The following is a 12,994-nucleotide window of genomic DNA, read 5'->3' as shown; positions in this document are numbered from 1 at the left end:
TGGGCCTGTTCATCAGAGGAGACACCCACAGAGCCCAGGGAGACAGTTACGAAACCCGTGCAAATAGGGTTTCTAAACCCATTTGCTTTGTTATTTGCCTTTTTTTTTTTTTTCTTTTCTTTTCCCCTTAAAAAAAAGAAAAGCAGAACAAACTCCACGATCCGCACTCTTGCATCTCACGCATCGGGGAGGGGGGGGGAACTTAAAATCTAGGAAGATGAAAGGGAGAAAAAGCCAGGCTGTGTTGTTTTGTTGGGTTTTTTTGTTTTTCTTTGCATGCTGACCTTTCCCAGCTCCAATTCCTTTTCAGCCTCCTGAGTATTCCCACAGCATTTGGGCCAAAGGGAGCTCTTGTGTTTTTTTTTCATTTCTCCTTCTGCCAGGCTCGCGCCCCTCGGGTGACTCCGGCGCTGGCTGCGGATGGAAACCCTGGGAAAGGGGAGGTTTCCTGCTCTTCAGAGCCTGTGACAACCTGCACGTGACACATGCAAAAGCTCCCCTCTGCTGCAGCTCAGTCAGTTTAACTGTTTCCCCCTTCTTCTAAAAATACATTAAAAAAAAAAAAGCCCCCAGAGAAACCCATTTGTCAAGAGGATCCCTGAAGCAGAGTCCCCCCCAGTTGGGCTCAGCCACCACCCCACCTCCTGAAAACACAGCAACATTTTCCCGGGTTGATCTGTCATGACAGCAAATCCCCAGATAAACGTTTTGGCAAAGCAGCTGCCACCACACACTCGTTCACATCAGAAAGAAAATAATAAAAAAAAAAGGAGAGACACTACCCAGCAAAATTCCCCCGTGCCCTCCCCTTCTGCTTCAGAGCTACAGAGCACCCAACAAAGCCCCATTCTTTCCTGGGTGCTCCAACATGTTACAACTCACCTCCTCCCTGAGTTAAATGTTTTCAATGACTTCTACAAACTACTGGGACTTACTTGTGAGCTGAGGGATGAAGGACAAGTTGGTTTCTGGAGTTTCTCCCACCAGGAGACAAGAGGTGTCTCAATCACCTTTTGTTCAGAGAAGTTCTTCTAGCACCTTGACCTCCTTCCAGCTTGCTTGGGGTCTTTTCAGGCCAGGATGTGCTCACAACCCAACTGTCTGCCTCAACACAAAAGTTTTCCACCCTCAGAGCTGGGATCCTCAATCCCAGGGAAGGATGGAGCCAGGGAATGGAAAGGATGAGTGAGCAATGAGCTCACTGCCAGCCTCCTACCTGCTCTGCAAGTTGCAGACTCAAAGAGCTGGGGAGCAGGGCACAATTACAGACCTTCCTTCTTCCAAAGTTTGGAATGAAATCAAATTTTTCCCCATCCTCAGGAAGCACTCATCCAGGAGGCACTCGGCTGCAGACAGGTGCCTCAAGTCCTTTCAAAACCTTTGCATAAAAGTGCTTGAGCCCAGGAGGATTTCATAGAATCGTAGAATCATAGAATTAGCTGGGTTGGAAGGGACCTCAGAGATCATCAAGTCCAACCCTTGACCCACCAGTGCAGTTGCTAGACCATGGCACTGAGTGCCACATCCAGGCTCTTTTTAAATGTCTCTAGGGATGGAGAATCCACCACCTCACTGGGCAGTCCATTCCATTGCCTGATCACCCTCTCCGTAAAAAAATTCTTTCTGATATCCAGCCTAAATCTCCCCTGGCACAACTTAAGACTGTGTCCTCTTGTCTTGTTGAAAGTCGTCTGGGAAAAGAGACCAACTCCCACCTGGCTCCAACCTCCTTTCAGGGAGTTGTAGAGAGTGATGAGGTCTCCCCTGAGCCTCCTCTTCTTCAGGCTGAACAGCCCCAGCTCTCTCAGCCTCTCTTCATAGGGCCTGTGCTCAAGTCCCTTCCCCAGCCCAGTTGCCTCCTTTGGACCTGCTCCAGCACCTCAATCTCCTTCCTGAGCTGAGGGGCCCAGAACTGGACACAGGACTCAAGCTGTGGCCTCCCCAGGGCTGAGCACAGGGGCAGAATCCCTTCCCTGGACCTGCTGGCCACGCTCTTCCTGAGCCAGCCCAGGATGCCATTGGCCTTCTTGGCCACCTGGGCACACTGCTGCCTCCTCTTCAGCTTCCTGGCAATCCAGACTCCCAGGTCCTTACATTTCCCAGCCTCCAGACCTTACCTGGATGGAGCTTGCTCCCTGGCAGAGTCTAAGATGGTTCCTACCCTCCAGAAAGGGGAGATGGGTTCAGAGGTCCCAGTGCTGAGCATTTCCCTGTTAAATACAAAGATCTGGGGACTTCCAGCTCTCCTGCAGCACTGGGGGAAAGGCCCAGGAACTTTTCTCCATGGAAGATGGACATGGAGATCCCACCTTCCATCTAAGGTCTTCTGATTCAACCCACTGCACACGTTTGGGTTGGGGCCTCCAGATCAGCTTTGGGGCTTCTTTCTGTAAAGTTCTGGACAAGTGCAATGTTGTGTTTGCTTCAGAACCATATTTTTCCCCCCCCATTATTCTTCTGAACTTCAATTTGGCAAAGCTGTGGTGGAACTGGGAGGGGTGTAACACTTTGAGACAGGGTTTTATTTTTTTTTTTTTTGTGCTTCCACAGCAGAATTCTCTTCCCAGCCACTCAAATGGTTTTCCTGAGATACTCAGATGGTTTTCCTGGGATTCTCAGAAGCTGCACAAATGCCATGTTCAGTCTGAGATCTCCAAGCTGCTTCTCAGCCTTGAGATGGGAACCTTCCCATCCGTGATGAGAACATTCAGCCCATTCTGGACATCTTTTCAAAACAACCTTTAGGACCAGATTAAATTTGGCATGAAAATGGAGGGTGAGACATAACTTGGTCCATCACCTATATGGGATGGACAGCTAATATTTAAAATAAAGACTGATATGGGGTGTCCATAGCACTCTGCTGTGCAGGACATTTCTGCAGTAGAAAGGACAGTGGTAAGGAGAGATTTCAAGAGCACCTAATGCTGCACATGAGATGAATGAGACATAAAATTATAGAATGGTTTGGGTTGGAAGGGACCTTAAAGATCATAAAGTGCTTCTCATCTTGTAATACTTTAATTGCTTCTCCATTCTGCTTTGATTGAGGGGAAAAATAATTTGGGGGGGGGGGGAAAAAAAACCATACCCAAGGGTACGTTTTGCTCACTGATAAGTTTTAGTCCTGATCAACCTGAAGATAAAAAAAATAAAATAAAATAAAATAAAATAAAATAAAATAAAATAAAATAAAATAAAATAAAATAAAATAAAAAAATAAAATAAAAATAAAATAAAAATAAAATAAAATAAAATAAAATAAAATAAAATAAAATAAAATAAATAAAATCCTTTTTTGACCTTGAGAATTTCTCAGTTTCAAAACTTGAAGTAAAAGAAATAATAATAAAAAAGCACATAGACCCACGAGATTTCAATAGTAAAAAAGAAACAGAACAATAAACCAAGGAGACAGTGACAGATGGACAAAGAATGGTCTATGTCTGGAGTTTTCTCAGAACTAAGCTGCTTCTGCCAAGAGTTAATCATTGAATAAATGAAGCAGTTTTCCATGGAAGCCTTGAGAAAACCTTCTCTATCAGCTCCAGGTCTCTCTCTCATCACCTGACCAGATGGTTACAAATTAAGTTGTCTCTGGTTATCTGCAGCCACAGCTATTAAACACACACATGATATAATTTCCAGCCAGGAGATTAAAGGATGTTACCAGCATTCATTTGGCTACAGCAACATCAGGTGGTTGAGGCTGTTTTGCTCTCCTGCTTGACCTCACTTTTAAGTCTTTGTTTCCTCTGCTTGCACATCTCACTCTGGGGGACAGGATTTAAAGCCAAGCTTAACACCATCTCCAGAAACATCAAATCATTCCATATCAGACTGGTTTGGGCTAGAAGGGACCTTTAAGATCATCCAATCCCACCCCCCTGCCATGGTCAGGGACCCCTCCCCCAGCCCAGGGTGCTCCAAGCCCCATCCAACCTTCAACACTGCCAGGGATGGGGCAGCCACAGCTTCCTTGGGCAACCTGGGCACCCAGGGGCTCAGCACCCTCAAATTCAAGAATTCCTTCCCCATCTCCAACCTCAATCTCCCCTTTCTCTCCAAGTTTTAACCCCTGCCCCTTGTCCTCTCCCTACCCCCTCTGTCAGAACCCTGGTTCTGCTTGGATTGCACCCAAACCTTGCTCTGGGTGTGTGCAGCTACACCTGGTCAGATGGATCTCACCCTTGGCTGTCCCACCTCAACCTCCCAGGACCTGGGAAAGGAGGGGAAGGTTTGAAGGAACATTCCCAAACCCTCCTGCACCATCCCTGGGAGAGGAATCCCAGAATCCCAGAGGGGTCTGGGTTGGAAGGGACCTCAAAGCTCATCCAGGGACCTTCTGAGGATCATCAGATCCCAGACTGGTTTGGGTTGGAAGGGGCCTTAAAGCTCCCCCAGTCCCCCCCCTGCCATGGTCAGGGACCCCTCCCCCAGCCCAGGGGGCTCCAAGCCCCATCCAACCTTCAACACTGCCAGGGATGGGGCAGCCACAGCTTCCTTGGGCAACCTGGGCACCCAGGGGCTCAGCACCCTCACCCCAAACAATTTCTCCCTCCCTCCCTGCCCAAGATCTCCTCTCCATCTCCCCTCTCCCAGCTGGAAACCCTTCCCCCTCATCCCATCCCTTCAGTCCCTTCTCCAAAGTCCTTATCCAGCTTTCCTAAAGCCCTTTCAGGAATGGAAGGTGCTCTGAGGTCTCCTCCTAAGCAGCCACTCAAGGGATTGAGGGGAGGCAGGCAGAGTGCAGAAGAATTTATGAGCATGATGTCCCCAAGAGACCTTCCCTTAAAAAGTCAGCACAGCCAAATAGCAGCCACCTCTGGCAGCTCAGAGCATTCCCCCCCAATCCCAAAGTGGGTTTGATGAAGAAAATGAAGAGGAGTTCCCCTTGCTCTCTATGCTTAGAGTTTGTAGCCATCAGAACAGGGTCCTCCACCAACCTCACCCAAATTTGTACCTTATCCTATATCTCCTTTCATAGAATCAGAGGATGGATTTGGGATTGGAAGGGACCTTAGAGATCATCTAATGTGACTCCCCTGCCATGGCCAGGAACAACTTTTCCTGGATCAGGTTACTCAAAGCCTTTCCCAACCTGACTTTGAACAGTCCCAGTAATGAGGCATCCACGACCCCCCTGGATAACTTCTTCCAGTGTCTCACCACCCTCATCATTTTCTCCAGATAAAGCTTCCCTGAAACCAGCCAGCTTTTCCATCAAGAAGTTTTTGGCTTGATTTATTTTTCTTTTAAAACAAGGTTTATTTATAGTCCAAGTTCCTCTGCTGAAATTAGGCAAATTCTTGAGTTCTGGGACCAGTGATCAGCTCTGTTGGCCAGCACATCTTTCTATCACCAGGGCAATGCCACCCCATGTCACAAGAATTCACCATTCTGCCAAGAGTGGCCTTATAACTCACTTAAAAAAAGAATTTTGTCTATACCAGCTCTGATCCAGGGTTATTGCAGCAGCAAACAGCCTGAAACCTCCCTTCCCATCACTCCATGAAACCTCAGCTGCTGCACATCACTCTGTAGAACCTACCTGAAGAAGTGAGAAAAATGAACTTTTTTTTCCCCCTCTCAACAAAAAGGACACCAGAAGGACACAGAGCTCCTGGAAGGTGTCCAGAGCAGAGCCACTGAAATGCTCAGAGGGCTGAGCACCTCCCTGGGAAGCCAGGCTGAGGGATTGGGGTTGTTCAGCCTGGAGAAGAGGAGGCTCCCAGGTGAGCTCAGAGCAACCTTCCAATATCTGAAGGGGCTCCAAGAAAGCTGGGGGAGGGCTTTGGACACGGGGGGGTAGGGAGAGGACAAGGGAAATGGGTTAAAACTTGGAGAGAGAGGGGAGACTGAGGTTGGACATTAGAAGGAAAATCTGTAATTTTGGGGTGGTGAGACCCAGGAACAGGTTGCCCAAGGAAGCTGTGGCTGCCCCATCCCTGGAAATGTTGAAGGTTGGATGGGGCTTGGAGCCCCCTGGGCTGGGGGAGGGGTCCCTGCCCATGGCAGGGGTGGCACTGGATGATCTTAAAGGTCCCTTCCACACCAGCAATTCTCTATGATAAGACAGAATTCTTTCCTCCATAAACCCCAGGACCATTCAGCTTGCTTTCCCAGAAGCTATTCAAAAGAAATCAGCACCACCCTTTGCCCCTGAAGACAACCCAGGAGTTTCAGATGCACTTTGAAGCCAAGTAGAAGAGGGCAGAGTTAGGAGATGGAGGAGGCAATGCAAATCTGAGATGGCACCAGGCCCATAACCCCAGCTCAGCACCAACTCAATATTTTCTCCTGCCTTGCTCCAAGGCAGATCATGGGACCATGGGAAACTTTAACAGGGATCAGGGCAGCCCTAGCTCCTGGGACTTCATGGGATCTGTTGAATTTTATCCAAGAAGTTGTCACAAAGGAGCAAGAAGCTGAAGGACTCAGATTTTCTCACCCAGAGGACTCTAAGGTAGGGGTGGGTGTCTGCTCCAAGCACATCCCCTGCATCTCATGTGCCTTACAAGCCCAGAAGCTCAGACTTTGTCCATGCCACTTGGAAACTATGCATGAAACCAGGAGCTAAGTCTGCAATTATTCATATCTCATGCAAAAGAAGTTTCACAATCTTCTTGATAACCAAATTTGTCCTTGTTCTTTTCACTGAGGCAACACAAACCTTCTCCCTGAAGGCTGAGAGAGCCGTGCAAGGGAGGACTGGTGAGAAAAGAAGCACGAGAAACTGGGATCACAACAGTGGCAGCAGACACCTCTTCAAGATTTAAGCCACCATCCAGCAGTAAACAAGGATGGAAACATTTTTAGAAATTCTCTAGAGTCCTGGCAGGATGCACAGAAGGATTCAGGGAGCACACACTGCAAACAGTCACTTGTCTGCTTCTGTATTCCTGGATGTGAGAGTCAGGACAAGACCAGGGACAACTTCCAACTGGCCAGGAGCAGGAGAGGCACAGAACAAGCATGGGAATTATATCAATATGTTCTTGATAGCTTTCCTTACCTTGTGCATTTTCTTTAGTAGGAAAGCCCTGTTGCACACTGACTCTTCCTACAACCTCCACGTTTGGTGTCTGCCAGAGAGCTCAGATGCAAACCAAATGTCCCATTCTTGATCCCACACAGGCTCTCAGCTTAAAGAGTCAAGAGTTAATCCCTGGAATTATGGCCAGTCTAGACACTTCAGCCTTAGGAGAGCAGCCAGATGACCTAAATACCCATTCCCCTCACTTTTTAAATGATCCTCAGCAAGTCCAACCCACCCCAGTTAAGAGAACAAACAGTTGGTTCTGGTCCTGTCTCTCCTTCCATGTCCAGGTCTGTGGAAGATCCAGTTCTGCCAAAGGTCCACCACCAGCAGGGACTTGCTACAAGCTCTTTCAGTGAAAAATCACCCCAAAAAAACCATAGACAAGACCATGGGCAGACAGTTGGCTGGTGGCCTTCACCAGGGAGCACCAGGGAGATGGAGGAAGAGCTGGAAAAGGAGCAAAACCAAACAAAAGCACATTGACCATCAACATAAGGGACAAATCATTGGCCCTGATCCAAGGGATAAGAAGTACCCAGGAGTACCATGTCTCCTGGTGCCTGTTAGTCAAGCTGTACCAGTTGTTTCGCCTGTTGGACAAATTCCAGCTGCAAGGAGGTGGTGCTGAAACTGTGCATCAGGAGCTGCACCAACTGGTCCCATCCTCCCCCTGTCCCACAGGGTGCAAAAGATGAAGCTGCCAAGGCAGGAGAACTTGATGGTCGTGGTGGGGATTGTCCCCATTTCTTTGTGTGCCCCACTCCTTGGGATTTGTGGTGCTTGCCCTGAAGGGCAGAGGAGCCACTCAGGATGCCCTTCCATCTGGGTTGGAGCTGCCAAGCTCAGAGAGCTACATTGCTCTTCTATCCATGAATCCATGGATATGAAGCTATCTATGCCCAGGCATCAAAAGAAGCAGAGACAGCTGGGAAAGGGAGGGGATTCTCTGTTTTACTCTGCTGAGCCCCACCTGGAGCTCTGTGCCCAGTTCTGGAGTCCCCAAGAGCAGAAGGACACAGAGCTCCTGGAAGGTGTCCAGAGCAGAGCCACTGAAATGCTCAGAGGGCTGAGCAGCTCCCTGGGAAGCCAGGCTGAGGGATTGGGGTTGTTCAGCCTGGAGAAGAGGAGGCTCCCAGGTGAGCTCAGAGCAACCTTCCAATATCTGAAGGGGCTCCAAGAAAGCTGGGGGAGGGCTTTGGACATGGGGGGGTAGGGAGAGGACAAGGGAAATGGGTTAAAACTTGGAGAGAAAGGGGAGATTGAGGTTGGAGATGGGGAAGGAATTCTTGAATTTGAGGGTGGGGAGACATTGGCCTCAGCATCTGTGTTAGATAAAAACCTGAGGCTCTGGGGAGACCTTAGAGCAGTCTTCCAGTACCTGAAGAGCCCACAGAAAAGCTGAGGAGGGACAATTTAGAAGGGCCTGGAGTGACAGGATGAGGGGGAAGAGTTTCAAAGTGGAAGAGAGGAGATTGAGTTGAGATATTAGGAAGAAATTCTTCCCTGTGAGGGTGCTGAGCCCCTGGGTGCCCAGGTTGCCCAAGGAAGCTGTGGCTGCCCCATCCCTGGCAGTGTTGAAGGTTGGATGGGGCTTGGAGCCCCCTGGGCTGGGGGAGGGGTCCCTGACCATGGCAGGGGTGGCACTGGGTGATCTTAAAGGTCCCTTCCACACCAGCAATTCTCTATGATGAAACAGAATTCTTTCCTCCATAAACCTCAGGATCATACAGCTTGGGAAGAGGACAAGGGAAATGGGTTAAAAATTGAAGAGGGGAGATTGAGGTTGGAGATGGGGAAGAAATTGTTTAATTTGAGGGTGGTGAGGCCTTGGAACAGGTTGGAACCTGGAACAGGTTGCTCAAGGAAGCTGTGGCTGCCCCATCCCTGGCAGTGTTGAAGGTTGGATGGGGCTTGGGGGAGGGATCACTGACCATTGCAGGGATTTGGGACTGGATCAGCTTTAAGGTCCCTTCCAACCCAAACCATTCCATGATGGTTTAGAGATTCTTTGGGAAGTTACCAAACACCTCTGCAATCACACCCAGCCCCACATTGTATCCAAAGACAGAAGCTGACCTGGGACTCCATGCCAGCACCAGGCTAATGTGCTCTCTGCCCAGAAAAGCCATTCTCATTTTCACTCCACAAAGACCTAGAAATGCCATTCCTTAGGGCAGCTCCTTCAGTGGTGACAGCTGTGCAGTCCAAGAGAGGTACAAGGAGGCTGAGAATGACTTTTGTGGAATAACACAGAAAGAAATGAAGATTTACTTTAAAAATAAAAAATAAACCACATGATGCCCAGTTCTTTACCAGGATGAAACTTGACCTGTGATTCCAAACTATTTATTGCTTGTCCTTGCTTACCTAACTTAAGGTTTTGCTAAAGACAAAAAAAAAAAAAAAATGGTACCCTCTGGCAGTCCTAATCCCATAGAAGTTTCCCTACATGCAGACAGCCAGAAAAAAAAGGGAAAAGAGACCAAAACCAAACAAAATACCCACAGACCTCCACTTTCCTATGGAAGCACCAAGCTGTCATCTTTCAGCTCAGAACAGCTTTTTCCTCTCTGCCAAATTAACAAAAAGCAGTGAGTTTTCTGTGGTTCAGCTGGATGGACACATTGCCAAAAAAAATTTAAAAACCAAAATAAATTAAAAAAAAACCCTACATTGATTTTCATTGTAGCAGAATGATTACCAGCCCTTCCAGCTCTGAAGATGCCATGAAGATTTGTCTGACCTGGAGCAGAGAAGTGGTACCAGTGGGATAAATAAGTATTTTCATTCCATGAATCTTTGGGGCTGCAGAAGAGGCCACCTGGGGAGCAGCACCAGAGCTCTGGGATGCTTGACACAAACCCAGTGGCAATGTTGGGGCTTTCTTCCCACTCTTTGGCAGATGCCTCCAGTGGGAATGAGAAATCCTGCAGCCACAGGAATCTGGCACAAGGAGACATGAAAGAAGAACAAGGGTGAAGACAGGTGCAGGGAGGTGAGAATGACTGAGGAGGGAGAGCAGAAACCAGATGGGTTTTCTCTCTTCAGGCAGGAGACATTTCTTGTGGTCTAGAGCAGTCCACCCCCATCACCCAGATGGATTTTATGTACCCTCTGGGTATATAAAACATAAATATATGGGTACATAAACCATAAATACAAATAGTACATAAATACCATTTGATCTGAGAGGGTTGGGAAAGGGGCTTCTCAAACACAGGCAGCATGGGAGAAGAGGAGAAGGCTCAGCCAGCACATGAGCAGCTCTGAAGAGCAAAACAAGTCTTGGCCAAATCTTCTTGAGGACTTAGAGGATGATATTATGATATTCCAGAATATTATTCCATATCTTCTTATGATGTTCCAATATTTCAAGAGGGGTTCCAAAGCAGCTGGAGACTCCCTGTGTCCAAGGAGTCCCATGGACAGCACAAGGGGCAATGGGCACAAGGTGCTCCTGGGCAGATTCCCAGTGGACACCAGAGGAAAATTTTTCCCCCTGAGGACAGTCAGACCTTGGAATGGTCTCCCAGGGGAAGGGGGGGATTCCCCCACTTGGGAAAGTTGGAAGTCTCAGCTCCAGGGGTGCTGAGACATCTCAGATCAACAATAATATGAGAAGGGTTGGAGCAGATGGGCCTGGAGGTCCCTTCCCACCTCACATTCTGGGATTCCTTGATGGAAAGAGCCCAGGACAGAGTCTCACACTTCCTCAGACCCTTGAAGCTGTTTTTTCCCTACCTCTCCCATCCAGATAATTTTCTGGAGCCCCTTGGGCAGAGCTGAGCTGGGAGTAGTGGCCCTGCAGCTTCAGCTTCTCCAGCCTTCTATGCACATATTTTCCCCAGTTACCTCCAGAGATCAAGTCCAGGCAAAGCTACAAACTGTAGCAACACATCCACAAGATCCTTTAGGGCTGAAAGACCCTTTTCAGATCCCAAGATGCCAAATATTTATCTCTAGGAACACCAGACCCTGCTAGCAGAGGGCAGCTAGGATGCAGATGATGCATCTCATATAAAAAATAATATCAGAAAGGTTGCAGCAGATGATCCTTGAGGTCCTTTCCAACCTGACTTTTTAGGATCCTGTGATTCTCCCTGTTCTTGTTCCTCCCAGCTCCCACCCCCACCACTGAGATAGCAGCAGAATCCAAGTAGCCACCAGCTCCCTATCTTTGCTGTAAGAGCAATGACAAAGTCAGTGCAACCCTGAGTGTCCCTGGAGACAGAGGGAATGAGGAGGAGGAGGTGACTTTTCTTCTGTGGACCTTGCCCTGCCTTTGAGCAGCCTTCCCCCACCACCATTCTGAGAACCCCTGGGCATGTTCAACCTTTCTTTTTAGTGGATAAATAGGGCTGGAACCATCTGTAACCATGAGACACGTTGCCTACAGAATTACTCCAACCACCTGGAGAGATGGGAAGGGTGAAACAAAGGCACCTTGTCCCACAGCACTGGGGAGGGGGGGTCACAACATTCTGTCCTGCTCTATCCACACATCCTGCCAGCACCAAGATGGATTTGGTGAATATTCATCTCCACACAATTAGAAAATAAGCAACATCCCTGTTCTCCAGAGGCAGAATTTTGCCTGGTTCACAGCTTCCCCAAACTGTCCTCACGTCCTAAACATGGATTCATCCCTCCCTAACCCTACAAAACACCCAAGCAATAAACCTGGGAGAAAGGCAGTCACACACTGAGCATCACCCCCTTTCCAAAGCTGCAACCCTGTAAATCCAACACGATTTTTATCATGGCACAAAGCCAATTTTTTTGGCAGTGGGACCATGATCTCCCCCGAGACTCCCACAACAGCTTTTGTGTTGCACCTCCCACCACCTGAGCAAAAAATCCACCTTACCATGGGTCGAGTTGTCAGCCAGGATCTGTGGCCATGGGAATGGAAAGAGCTGGTGATGAATGCTGCCTGCTCTGAACTTTTCAGCAACTTTATTTACGCACGTTCAGTTGGAAGGGGGAAAAAAAAAAAAAAGCCAACAGCAAGGGGAAAAAAAGAAAAAAAATCAAGGAAGTAAAGTTGTTCTCCCAAGGTGCACTGCACAACATTCTTGGTAGACATGGAAACCCCTGGCAAGCTGCCATCACTTGGCCAGTCTCCACATCAACCTTTCAGCAGGCAACTCAATACTCAGCTGGCTTTTAGAGAATTTAAAGGGCAAGGCCAGCCAGGGGTGGGGGATGAGGCTGCTGCTCCCTGCAGGCAAAGAGTTTGGGGTGATCCTGGCTTTGCCTTCAGCTCCGTAGGGATCTGGTTGTGCTCCTGTGGTGCAGGGCAAAGTGAGGACAAAAATACAGCCTCTGTACTTCTACAAAGGAGGTTTCCAGGCTGCAGGGACTGAGGGGAACTTTTAAACATCTCAGGGAGAGCTGAGAAGATGAAGGGAAAAAATATTTTTGATGCTCTGGGGTTTGAGCTACAGCTAAAGGAGGTGAAGGGGATCTCTTCCTTCCTTTCTCCTGGCTCCCAGCATTCCTCCTCTGTCCTGGGGCTCAAGGCAGTGGGGAACCAGGAGTTTGGTCTCCCTGGAAATCTCTAAACACCCAGAAGATCAGAGAAGAACTTGGACTTGGGACCTCCCTGACCTGGGGGAGAAGAGTGAGGAAATCAGAGAAAGTTTGGAAGTGATTGCTGGAGGGCATGGAGGGGGATCCAGGGGTGGTTGGACAGAGATGATCCCATACTTGGGAAAAAAAAGAGAGCCTCCATCTTCCCTCAGATCCCTTATTTCCTTTTATTCCGGATCATTCATTCTGCACAGCCAAGGGTTATTTCTCTCCAAATGGTGTCACCTTGCACAGTGCCCATCACTGGGGCTTCAGGGTGCTTCCAGGAACATAGAAGGAAGAAATCACTGTTCACCCAGCAGAACAGAGCTTTGGTGTCCACAAAAGCTCCCCACACAGCCTCAGATTTCTGCCCACGGG

At 48.5% G+C, this 12,994-nt stretch overlaps 1 protein-coding gene across 2 annotated transcripts in view; it reads right to left on the bottom strand.

Annotated features, from left to right (window-relative positions):
- Positions 1–12,012, bottom strand: part of ALS2CL (ALS2 C-terminal like) — a 63,302-nt gene extending 51,290 nt beyond the window's left edge. Inside the window, exons 1-2 of one of the 2 annotated variants that reach the window (XM_071734531.1) lie at positions 1,217–1,406; positions 936–1,101 (exon numbers count right to left, since the gene is read on the bottom strand). Coding sequence is in view for 1 of the 2 variants with exons in the window: in XM_071734530.1 (XP_071590631.1) it covers positions 11,910–11,912 (3 nt within the window). In the remaining variant the exon portion in view is untranslated. Of the gene's footprint in view, positions 1–935; positions 1,102–1,216; positions 1,407–11,909 lie in introns of those variants that run through there. The other variant, XM_071734530.1, reaches the window with a different exon arrangement.
- Positions 12,013–12,994: the final 982 nt, after the last annotated feature.

Source organism: Heliangelus exortis, chromosome 2, assembly GCF_036169615.1.
Source record: "Heliangelus exortis chromosome 2, bHelExo1.hap1, whole genome shotgun sequence".
In the NCBI taxonomy this organism is placed as follows: Eukaryota; Metazoa; Chordata; class Aves; order Apodiformes; family Trochilidae; genus Heliangelus; species Heliangelus exortis.
The sequence above is the reverse complement of the archived record's forward strand: the minus strand, read 5'-3'. Positions and strand labels throughout refer to the sequence as shown.